The sequence below is a fragment of the Gobio gobio genome (genome assembly GCF_949357685.1).
Source record: "Gobio gobio genome assembly, chromosome: 7".
NCBI lineage: Eukaryota > Metazoa > Chordata > Actinopteri > Cypriniformes > Gobionidae > Gobio > Gobio gobio.
This window is the reverse complement of record NC_137103.1, coordinates 33,221,266-33,234,459: the sequence shown is the minus strand read 5'-3', so window position 1 is coordinate 33,234,459 and position 13,194 is coordinate 33,221,266. Positions and strand designations below refer to the sequence as shown.

General features: G+C 36.9%; 1 protein-coding gene across 8 annotated transcripts in view; it reads right to left on the bottom strand.

The window, feature by feature from the left end:
- lrch1 (leucine-rich repeats and calponin homology (CH) domain containing 1) overlaps positions 1–13,194 on the bottom strand; it is a 54,133-nt gene that overhangs the window by 32,215 nt on the left and 8,724 nt on the right. For all 8 annotated transcript variants that reach the window (XM_079821241.1, XM_079821239.1, XM_079821242.1 and 5 more), the window contains exon 2: positions 58–202. In XM_079821241.1, the coding sequence (XP_079677367.1) occupies positions 58–202 (145 nt within the window). The remainder of the gene's footprint in view (positions 1–57; positions 203–13,194) is intronic.

The following is a 13,194-nucleotide window of genomic DNA, read 5'->3' as shown; positions in this document are numbered from 1 at the left end:
AGTCCCCGTAATCCACATATTCAAGAATGCGTGTGTATGTGTTAGAGTAATATTCACCTGATGTTTAAGCAGGTAAGGGACTGAAGGCTGATGATGGTATCAGGAATGCTTCTGATGCAGTTGTGATAAAGATTCAGCGTTTCCAGGGAGACCAGATGACACACCTCTGACGGGATGTCAATCAAGCGATTCTTCGACAGGTCTGGGAGAAAAAGACAGCTCAGTTAACACTAGCACTTTAAAAAAAAAAAAAAAGGCTAGAGAAGTTATTATGCAAATAGCACAACTTCATATTACACTCAATGCTAAATATATTATTGTAGTCCCCTAACTAAACACAAGGTGGCGCTTTCATAACGAGAGATATCAACGAAGAGAACATCAACACAAAAAACAACAACAACAACTGTGAGTGTGTGAAGTAGGGGATCCCAAGGTTAAGTATCCTTCCTGAACACACACACACCTCAGTTCAAAAGCCATAATTGGTAGTGCCCGAGTGCAGTTAGTATTTCACGTGCCTAAAGGTGATGTCATTGTTTAAATGACGACATTCAACAAATGTGTGTGTGAGGCTTAAACTACCAGATCATTTAATCAAAGTTACTGGTGTTTTGCTTTCATGCTGCCATGTTTTTATATCAAATTCATAGTAATATTAATGAAACTGTGCAGCAGTTGAATTTGCTGTGTGAGTGTGTGACTGAACTACTAGCTCACTGTATACATTATGTATGCTATTAATGATACAACAAACGACAACTCCACCACTGACCTATAACCTGTTGTCACTACGCATTAGTGTTTCCATGGAAACCATACACACAGCCCTATGAGAGACTGCGTGAGTGCTAATAGTAAAAGACAGTCCAAAAGAGACACACACACAGTATTTTTCATGCATTAAATAAGCCTGTCAAGAGGGACCCCTAATACACTTCAGTATAATTTTGACAGAAAAACACACTCTGAGATAGGACCTAGACAAATAGTCCTACAAACATTAACCCTAATAAGAAGTTTAGAGGTTGACCCTTGTGTGGTGTTCATATTTTTGTTATTCAGCCAGTGTTCGTGGGTCTGGTGGACCAGCTGCATTTTTGGGTTTTTAATTGAACACAATCAAAAATGATATGTTAAAATATATGTTTACTTCATCCCAATTACAAGCAATATAAACAGCATATATGGTTAATATTTTCTCTTTACCTTTGTTAGATCACATTTAAGAATTGCAACCTTGTGTGGGAACGGCACGGGTAAGTTATAAACAAAACTCACTCTTGCACTCTCTCACACTTACACACAATCTCTCTCTCTCTCTCACACGCACGCACACATACACACACACACACCCATAACACATACACACAAAACGCACACACACACACACACACACACACACACACACACACACACACACACACACACACACACACACACACACACACACACACACACACACACACACACACACACACACACACACACACACACACACACACACACACACGGATATGTGGTGTATGGTTACTCCCCATAGGCATAATGTTTTTTTTCTAATGTACAAACTGTATAATCTATCCCCCTACACTAACCCTAACCCTAATTTCCACACTTTTATTAGCCCCGGGTCCAGTGGACCCGAACATCCTGTGTGTAATATAAATGTGTAGGGTGGGGTGTACAGTGTGTGGTCATTGAAAATGTGTTCTGATATATATTCCTCACAGAAAATGAGCCAAGGCCAATGAGTCTCAGTTTGAAAAAATAATTAATCGTATCATTTTTCTTTTGATAAAAAATGAAAACGGGTCCAAAAGACCCGAACACCATACAAGGGTTAAAATAACACATGATAACCAAACCATAACTGACTAAGTAAAAGCAGTAATAACACCTGGTGATAGTCAATTTTATCCATACTATGGACGCACTGATTTTGACATTCTGGAAAATACTTATCAGCTGATAATTATTAATGCACAATAGTATGGTATAACACCCTTGTGAAAAAGTACACTTTAGAATACTTTTAAAAAGAGCACTTATTACATAAAAGTGAATCACAAGACCGTTTTGAGTGGGTCACAGCGTGTGTAGTCAAAAAAACAAGAGACTTTTATTTTGAAAGAGACGCGCGGGAAAGCTGTTGACTTCTGTCAGACAGAACACATTTTCCCACTCCACTACGCTACTATTCCATTGTTTTTCTATGCTTGGCTGACGTGTTTGAACATTGCACTTGTGTCTTTTGCAGCATTTTGAGCATGACTCGATTCAGTATCTGCTGTCAGATGAGATGACATCAGGCTATATATCAGTGTCATTATTATATTGTTTTTTTTGTTTTGTAACTTGAGCCGGTTCACTCAGAATGCATTTGTGCGGTTTAAATTGCAATGCAGCGGTTAAAATGCTACATGCAACGTCATAGTTACGTTTGTCAATTACCAAAATTACAAAAAAGTACAAAGAAATTACACAAGTGGTACATTGTGTGTAAGCTGGGAAGGATTTGCATGCAGGTATGATGTTCGTTCTATTTATCAGGATCAGTGCCCATATGTTTTATTAAAAGATCATGTTAGTATTGTGTATTTACCATGTAACTGTAGTTTCTGCAACATTAACCAAAAATACCAACAATTCTATATTTTTGATGATTGTGGTGGCTCATACCAACTTACTAACTTTATTTTATTAACATAAACCAGTTTGGGACAGCTATTTAATAGCCTAACCTTATACCCTATAATACTGTTTATTCATCAGTGTTAGTGAAATTCTATAATATTTCCTAATTTTCCTCAGAATTTCCTCATGTCAAGACTGACAAAAGGTCTAAAAATACTAGGTCAAACCTTTATTATTTAAAAGAGGTGTATGTTGTAGCCATTTCAGTTTGAGTGCTTTTAAAACAGCTCACAAAGCTCAACTTCACCTCAAACACTGGAGTGAACATGGCAGGTAACCTAGATGTGTCTTGGTTACAGGCTGACAGAACAACTGATGTCCTAGAGGCAACCATTATGGGCTAAAGGCAACCAGTGCCTATTATTAAACATCAGAGCATTAGTTTACTATATGTGTGCGACCAAACAGCCCTGTCGGTTCAGCCCAGTCACGGCTTTATGGGAAAAGATCAAAATACAGAGGGATGAATAATCATTTAATGATTTTAGGCCTGTAGGTTAAATCTGCAGCCTGTATAGCAGATAAGCCTATAAGACCAAGTAAACAACAAAAAAAGATTTTAAAAAGCATATCTACAGATTTTGTTACAATTTACATCACATTGTTCTACTGAACAACAATAATTAAACACACATACTCCAGGCAACTGAGCGTCCCTTCCACATGGACTACTGTAAGTCAGGTACAGCCAAGAAAGAGAGAGACAGAAGACAAAACACAGACCCGGAAACACAAGAAAACATGGCTGCATGATGTTTCTGCGGGACAGAGCCAGAAGAAAAGTTGTTCTGATGTCTGTTTTTTTTTTTTTTTTTTTTTTTTTTGTACAACAGTCTGAACCTCTTCACAGACTCCTGATTTTCTTAGTCGTACAGAAATCGCCCTCATGGTCTCTCATCTGTCTCAGTGTGAATTGACTCTCTGTCTTGCTGAGCTGTAATAGTGGTCTGTGTTGAGGCTGTTTGTTCTGTTCAGAGCACACAATGGGCATCAAGATGGCACAGATGGCATGGATTATCAGACTAACCCTGACGAAAAGCATGCGCATACACATCCCTTTCTGCAAGAGCATGTATGTGTGTGTGTGTGTAGGTATATTAAGATACTGTGATAGTAAACAGACACATGAGAAATTGAACAGGAGGGAAGGATAGTAGAGAATGAGCCTGAATGGGCCTCTATGTCAACACATGGCTGTCAAGGGAACACTGATGTAAGAGGATTCTGGGAAATGTAGGTCTGTAATGGGAGTCTGTACTGCAAAAAAAATATGATAACCAATAAGTGTTAGTAAGAGGATCCAAGTGCCCCTGTTATGCTATTTTAAAGGTTCCTAATTTTGTTTTGGAGGTCTCCTACAACAGGTTTACATGCATCAAAGGTCAAAAAACATTTTTATTTTCTCATTATATACACTGCACAGCACAAGCGCCTCGTCTGAAGCAGTCAGAAGATTCAGTCCCTCTAAATCCCTCCTTTCTGCGAGCCTGCTCTGCTCTGATTGGCCAGATGGCCCAGCCTGTTGTGATTGGTCGACCGTTTACAGCATGTGTCGGAGGCAGTAACGATAGCGTCGATTTTTACATCATAGAGTCCGATGATGAAACATTGGAAGAACTAGTTATTCAACCTGAACCTCCATCGCAATGATGACTTGAGCAGGATGTTTCTCAGTGATACATTTTTACTCATGTTGGCCTACATCAGCATTAACAAGTGTCAATCAACAAACCGATGTGTATATTTCTAATTTATTACGGTGCACATGCGGGAAATGTACTCATCCTTTGTTAGATACAAAAATAATTCACTTTTGCAGTGCAGAAACTAGCGTCTTCTCGACATGTACACAACACAAACCAACTACAGGTGTTTGAGGGCGGGTTAAAGTAGATGTTGTTCACAGGCAGCCAATGAAGACCATAAGTGGGCATTATGCAAATTTGTTACACTGTTACGTATGAATGTTATGGAAGTAAGACTGGAATTACTGACGACTCATTTCGGTAGTTCAGAATCTATTCTTTATTTAGGAATTTTATTTATTGTGCACTTTGATCTTTAAAACTTTGAAGACCTTTTACATTCACAGACAGTTCACAGACAGCTATATTGCACAATAAATGAAAGGTAATATCTGAAAAAGCCTAATAGGGGTAGGGTTGGGTAGCAAACTCTGTACTTTTAAGGGCACCGACTAAATTACGTCGGTACTACCAAGTACTGATTCACATTAAATCAATCTGTACCAAATTTTGGTACCTGAGAACACATCTTGTGATATAGACTAGTGTCTGTGAATATTAAACAGCAAAAAGAGTATTTAAATACAAATCCTGCATGTCTCTGTGTGAATGAATGGTGCTGATGCGCAGTTTAATTTACCTAACACACACACACACACAGAATCGCGCATGACTGTCGTGTGTTTCCATCTCATTCGAGGACATGAATGCATGTCCGTCATCTCCAGAGCTTTTTACTAGGGGTGTAACGATTCGTTTTAACAACGATTCGATTCGTATCACGATTTGAGGTTGTCGATACGATTCAAGGACGATATTGGTTCATTTAGAACGATACGATCCGAAACGATTCAGTGACTTGAAATCGATTCAGTAACTTTTTAGCCAAAAATTGTGTGACTGAAATAAATATCTGGATACTGGTCAGTGCAGGTGAAGTTTCCTAGATTCCTGTTGTTTCTTGTAAGGGAATCAGGTATCAATTAATTATGGATATAAATAAACAAGTAAACAACAATTAATGGCAAATGCATTCAAATTTTATTTGAATAAAGTGCAACCAACAGTTTAGGTTGAATTAACAGGAAGTTAACCTTTTCTGCTCTCATTTTCAATATTCAATAAATTTTCAATAAAAGCACAGTAAGTGCAACCAACATTTCAACAGTAGGTTAACCTGCTACTTCTGCTTTTGTTTTCCAACATAAAAATATTACAATATTAATATCAAAAATAAAGTGCAACTAACTTCTTTTCAGGTTTAATTAATAGTAGGTTTACCTGCTACTTTTGCTGTTGTTTTTCAACATTAAAATAATACAAATACAATATTAATATCAAAAATAAAGTGCATATCTTCAGGTTGAATAAACTGGCTGAACCTGCTTCTACTCTCAGTTTAATAAACAAACAATATTTAACAAAAGATAAAAATTTAACCAACTATTCTTCAATGACTCTACAGATTTCTTTTTCAAAAATATCAACATGATCTGACCGCAGAACACTTCTCTGTGCGTTCACTATGTCGCCAGCTGTACTAAAAATCGCTCTGCTGGCACACTGGTCCCAGGAATGCACAGGTAACAAGCAAGGGTTGAAAGTACAGGTAGCTCTTTCTCCTGGTGGCTTGATAATTTCTCGCTCATTGGCTTCTCCTCTGCCATCCGCCATGCTATGTTTTGTTTTCTTAGCGCTGCTGCTGGTGCGTTGCGATGATGTCACAGATAGGCAGACTGAATCGAGTAACGTTTAACGCCTTTATTATTAAAAGTGCTAAGAAAAAACATCCATATAAAGCCTGACGTGTTAAAATCCAATGCGTTATTTCCTATTATCGATACAATCGATTGATTACCTTTTAAAACGATGTTAGATCGATATATGTCGTCCGGAAGGCCAACTTGCCGAGCACAGATCGATGTAGTTAGATCATAGGAAAATAAATCGATACATCGATGTAGTAGATGAATCGTTACACCCCTACTTTTTACCATTTAATTTGAGAAAAACTACCGTCATGTCATAAACACACAGAAACTCAAGATCTTTACGGCAACCCGTCAAAATAAAAGTTTGGTTTAACTTGACAAATATATTACTGTTGTACAGTAGAATTTAGATACGTCTCAGTGTAATAATAATACTAACACTAATATAATAATACCAAATAATCAAAACTTTATTTTTAAAGTAATAAATCAAATTTTCTTCCATGTTTTAATTTTAAAAGTATAAAGCTCAGTTGTGCAGCACTTAATTACACAAAAAGTTTGTTTAATTAAGTTGAAAGATAAATTAATGTTTTATGGCTTCATTGATCACCAGAAAATACATAACACAGAATTTAGGGGAAATCATTAATAGAAATTGAATAAAAAAAATAAATAAAAAAATAAGTATTAAGTTTATAAATTCAATTAATTAAGTAGCTAGTAGCCTACAATTTACTGGTAAGTATTACAGTAAACAAAAATCACAGACAATGGCAGACAGAGACCAAGGCAGCTCTGGCATAATGTCAATAACACTTCTATAAATGACTTACAGTTCCTTTACAGTTATTGATGTATCCCTAAAGTACAGAAAAAAAGGTACTGTTGGGTATCAGTACCGATTAAAGTGTGAACGGTACCCAACCCTAAATAGGGGCACTTTAAAATATAAACAAACCGTGTTTTTGATTCAGATTGTGTTGTCAAACGTTGATGATCACCAAAAATACAATGACCTGTTGCTGATTTAAACAATTTTCAACTTCAACAACCTCATCTATGTTTGCCACTAGCCAGCTAGATAACCTTACTAGATTACATGGTGACACTATGTGAATTTAAATATATATAACACAGCTAAGAATTTCACCATAAAAATATGGTGACAATGTCTCAAGCATTAGGATGTCATATTGGTGCCTGTATATTTGACAACTTATAGACATACATTTCATTAATTGTATATTTATTCTTCTCTAAAATGTACTGGTAACCACCACAACAATGCAGATGGTAAAATGGAAAGCCATATGAATCAGAGTTCATTGTAAAGTGGCCCGTCTATAAAACAAGGCTAATGCTTGTTTACAGACAGTGCACAGGGTCAAACACACAAAGACAAAACACCATCAGAATGACACACAACAGTCAGATAATGCAATAAACATTAAATAACAGAACAATTTGCAATTTTACCGTATATTGTATGATAACTTACAGTTAACCAATGAACAGGTTTTCACTGTAGCATTTTTAAAGTCTTTTTCAATAAAAACGACACAAAAAATTTAGTGTATATTTATATTTACAAACATATACAGTAGTATTATGTACAGTATTTGGCTTGGGGTAAGATTTTGAAATGGCAGCAGCTTATACACAGACACAGATACATACTTCTGACTGACTGAGTGAGTGATGTTTTCATTATGCTGATTACATCTCTCCTTCATTCATTTGAGCTCTTACACTTTAACACTCTTATGTCCCTCTGAAGTGGGAAAAGTGCGTTGAAACACAGTCTGTCATTATGTTGCTCTGGGTGTGGCCTCATCCAGCAGCTTACAGCTGAAATAATCAGCTGAGCATGTGTGTGTGCTTCTGTACTTATTTACAGTATGTAATCAAACAGATGGTTCTGACTTAAATTTATACCAAGTGTGCACAACAGTTAAATGCACGTATAAGCAGAGTGATGCATTTGTGCTTGTGCTTTTCTGCCACTCAGCATTCCTCTGTGTGCCCACTTTCACCGTGAATGTGTGTGTGTGTGAGTGAAAGTGTTCTCTTTGAGTTCTGTTGAATAAGCAAACTGTTTCTCTCTGACAGGCACCATGATTCACACTGGATGGGTGGAGTATGTGTGTTTGTGCCTCCTGAAGTCAGATGTAATCATCAGATGTAAGACCATCAAAGCTCACAGGCCCTGTCCCAAATGGCACCCTGAACACTCGCGGTCTTCCTATGAGTCCGCACTTTAGTGACATAATGCCGCTTTGACTGTCAGGAAGAAGTCTGCAGCTGAGCTCGCTTCAGTGCGGGCTCTGCAAAAGTGTGCATCAAGGGCGCATATCGACCGCAAAAAGCGCTCACAACGTAGCACCCTTTGGACAACCGAAAATGATGGGACACCTTATGGTCTCATGGACATAAAAGAAACACGCATGCGGCGGCCATTGCAAGTCCACAAGACCAAAGTGCATGAAGTGTGACATTTGGGACAGGGCCACAGTTGAGCAGAGATCTCTGGACCATAGGCAATCAAACAGGAAATCACAGCAGTGCTTTCATTCATACATATTGATCATCACAGATGGAGTGAGAGAATCTCAATCTCTGTCAATGTGAATTCATTCAATACCAAAAACATGAAATGTTTGGAAGTTGCGATACTTCGCTATTGCGATGTATATCCGAATGAAATTGCTTCTTTAACAAGAAGAAAAGTAGGGTTGGACTTTTGTCCATCGGAAATTTATTAGGTCATTGTCGTTTGCTCTATTGCTGCGATCTCATCTGTGCACAAAATTATTTATAATAAATACTGCAATATTCCATTTAAAAAACATGAATGGTTGATTTTGAGTTCATTGTGACTTCAAAATAAATATTGACTATGATTTGTGTATTTGTGTATTTGCTTTGTATGGCATCGCAGTAATTCCAGAAAGGTTAACAAAACAGTTAATCTGATGTTATTTGCTTTACAAAAGATTTTGTTTAACCACTGTTTCTGACAGGCTGATAGTTAGCTTAGCAACATGCTAACATAACATTTTATTGGGGGGGAAAACTGACTGGTGTGCCACATTTGCTCTGACAATGATTCAACTTGTTTATGATTCTTTATGATGCATTAAGAAATCTGATATTTTCAGTCCCATTTCAGTTTGATATGGTTTGCTCATTTCGGTACAATTCACAACTGATGTTACATTTGTTAAAATTGTTAAATAGTATTTAGGATAAGGAATGAAATCATAATGCGTTGTGTGTAATGTGTATTATTATCAAAATCATTTTTTTTTATTGTGTAATCGATGCACTTAATTTTCATTATCAGATCAATGCATCAATGCATTTTACACCCTGAGCTATGAGGTCTGATTTATTCTACCATACGATGACCTGATTAGCAAGCTCAATCCATCTGTCTGTCCCCACCACACATACACTAGACTTGCTGCGGTAGTCTGTGTTACATGGTGTTCAGCCGTACAACGCTAACATTGCTTCCTTACAATGGACACTACAATTAACTGAAAGCATCTGCTCTGCTCCATATAGCACAAGCTGCAGAGTCGAAGCACAGTGCAACAGGATTCAGATTTCACTTATCACTTGACGAGAGAAAGGAGCGATGAGATGACTGACATGATGATGGTGGAAGATTTGGTGTGCAACAGATCCTGAGTGTCATTGACAAATATCTTATCTTGTAAAATGTGCAGTCAGTACTGCCACTCGGCTCCCTATATACAGAGTATGTGTAATCTTGAAAGCGAGTGTGCATTCAAAAGTAATTTCAATACCCCACACAACACATATCCACACACATCCATATAAAGAAAACCACCCACACAAGTTGACACAACCCTTTCCTTGCTGCATGATTGGGGACTTCTCAATAACGTACAGTTCTTAAATTATACTAAGTATTAACACATATTAGTAATTTGTAGAACTGATTTAAGATATTCTTTAGTCGCTCTATAAACCATTTTCCTTTACATGGCATTCCCATGGGAGTTTTTACACACATTTAAACAGACTTCTGGCAATTATTGTATAAAGGCTATAAACATATTCAAAGATTAACTCAAAGATCAAGAGAACTATCCATTAATAAAATATATACTACAAACATATCACCTTCATCAGTACACAAACACTTTGACCCTCTTTCTGGTGTCGGGGTGGAGCTCTGATAAAGTGAGCGTCTCAGACTGTATGTAGGGCAGATGAATCTGGCTAATATCAAAGTCTCAAGGACACAAGCAGCTGGTGTCTGTCCATACTGCCTTATATTAAACTGAACAGGTCACCATTTAGCAGGCAAATACAATGGATCTTAAAAGATCGATTTTACATACATTAATGGTCAAAAGTTTGGGATCAGCAAGGATACATTAAATTGATCAAAAGTGACAGTTAAGACATTCATAATGTTACAAAAGATCATTATTTTAAAAAATACTGTTGTTCTGAACTTCCTATTCAATTAAATCATTAAAAAAATAGTTTCCACAAAAATATTAAGCAGCACAACTGTTTTAAGTTTTTTATAGCCTTAATAAAATTATAAATTTATTACATTTAAATAAGCTACTGTTTGAAATATTCTGACATAACTTGTGAAGTTGTGTCTACAAGATTAAAAACAAAAGACAGGGTGTGATAATGAACCATGTTGGTGATGATGTTCTGATGATGTTTATTTCTCTGACCTTGGTCAGATGCCCCCACATTTAATTTGTATATCTTTCTAACTGTATACCAGCATAACACAGGTTTATTCTGTAAAACAGAGGCAGGATGTTGTCTCCTCCCTGGCTCATTGTATGATAACATGTGCAGAAAAGGCCATTTCCTCCTGGAGAAACATGGGAAACACACACACACATTTACACACCCCTTCCCAAATACATGAAAACCTGTCCGGGAACTGCTTGCAAAGAAATCTCACAATGCTTTGATTGGGCATTTAAATGATTCTAATATTTTTTATATAAGATGCTTTCATACATGGTACAGAGAGTATAAATGACATCTGTGATAACTACTCAAGCAAGATTGACAAAGATACACTTGTCTTGAAGTGGCGTTTCATGACATGACTTGACCTGCACTTCAGTCACTTCCGACAGAGTTACACACAACCTAGTTTGCCAGACATAATGTGCCGTGACCTGTTTATTAAGAACTACAGTGGGGTCCAAAAATCTGAGACCACTAGTAAAATTGCATCCACTTAATATAACATTTTATTACAAACTGCATTATTATTATAACAACATGAGTGAAAAGTTTAATTGAAATGAGCATGAATTTTTTATTTGTTTTTTAAATGTAAGCATATAGTCATATGCTATAAACCAAATGGTCATTCAATACTGTCTAGGACAATTCCAACTAAAACTGCATGATGGATAGGTTAAGTAACAAGCCAGCTAGATTAACAAAATATCCAACAAGAGTTTCAGATAACTAGCTTTCAGGCTTTAGCTTAACAGTTTTGAATAAATATTATAATCTTTACAAGTCACATGTCACTTGTTACAGACACTGTTAAACCATAAATCATAAAGGTTCATCTGCTAGCAAACTAAATGTGTCCTGAAGTTAGTCTTGAACTATGGAACCAATCCCATAATGACCAAAGTAAAAACAAAAAAGAAAGAAGTGAGCTAAAGAAAAAACATGACAGCAGGCCAAACAGTGTGAACTTGCTTGGCTATTCCTGTGAGACCACATTTCCTGAAAATGCCCTCACCAAAACTGTGTGTAATGAGCAATTGTTATTAACTGAATTTATGAACATCTGAATTCATGAAAAAGTCTATGGGAGGACAAGTCATTCAATATTGCTCGTTTCTGTCATTCTCTTCTTTCTGACACCAACATTCTTCCCAACAGCTGCTTTAAGGACCGTCACACAGCATCAGATTTTAAAGCACTAAAATATATTCATAATCATCATGAAATCCTGTGACACTCTTACAAACCTACAGAAACATGGCGTAGGTTGGAAAGCCCTGCAACGGTACTGAGCCAAAACCCTTCAGGACACAGATGCCCCCATTAAGTCTCTCTCCCCCCCACACACACACACACACACACACACAGTTTTTTTTTTAGAAATCCACATTAACAGGCCACAATGGAGTCTGAACTGTAATGATTTAGTTCATAATACTTTACAATAAGGTTCAATTTGTTTATGTTTGTTAATACACTGCTGGGTATAACTGGTTACATGTAATCTGGATTATATTACATTTTAAAATTCCCATAATCAGACTACACATATATTTGTATTGATTAGGTCTACATGATTTATAGTCATTGATTGTCTAAAGTCTTCTCGACTTGTGGAATTGCACACACCAGCCCCTAGTCAAGTGGCCATAATTTCAAGGAAAATTGAGATGCAACAGCATTCGACCACTGAATTTACAGAAATCATTTCACTTTTATGAAGTGTTTTCTCAATACTGCATATCTAATCAAGTCCTGATGAACACATTTGAATTATTATTCGAATGATCACTCAGCGAGTCATTTAACCATGTATTTACCATGTCTTTGGAAGGCGTTTGCCTTTTAAACATATTAAAATGCACAAATTCATGTCATTTCACATTTACAGTTATTCCCAAACTTTTTAGGTAACTCAACCTCTTTTGACCTAATATATTTAATAACCAAGTCAATAATTTAGCAAAACATTTGCATATTCACAGTTCTCTGATGTCGATTAATAGCCTTGGCCACACATGACATGCAGGTAAACAACTAAAATATTTAGGGCCCTATTTTAACGATCTGAAACGCAAGTGTCAAAGCGCGAACCGCAAGTAACTTTGTGGGCGGGTCTCGGCGCTGTTGCTATTTTCCCGGCGGGATAAATGGCTCTTGCGCCCGGCGCAAATCTAAAATGGGTTGGTCTGAAGTAGCTTCATTATTCATAGGTGTGGTTTGGGCGTAACGTGAATAAACCAATCCGAGCGTCATCCAACATTCCCTTTAAAAGCAGG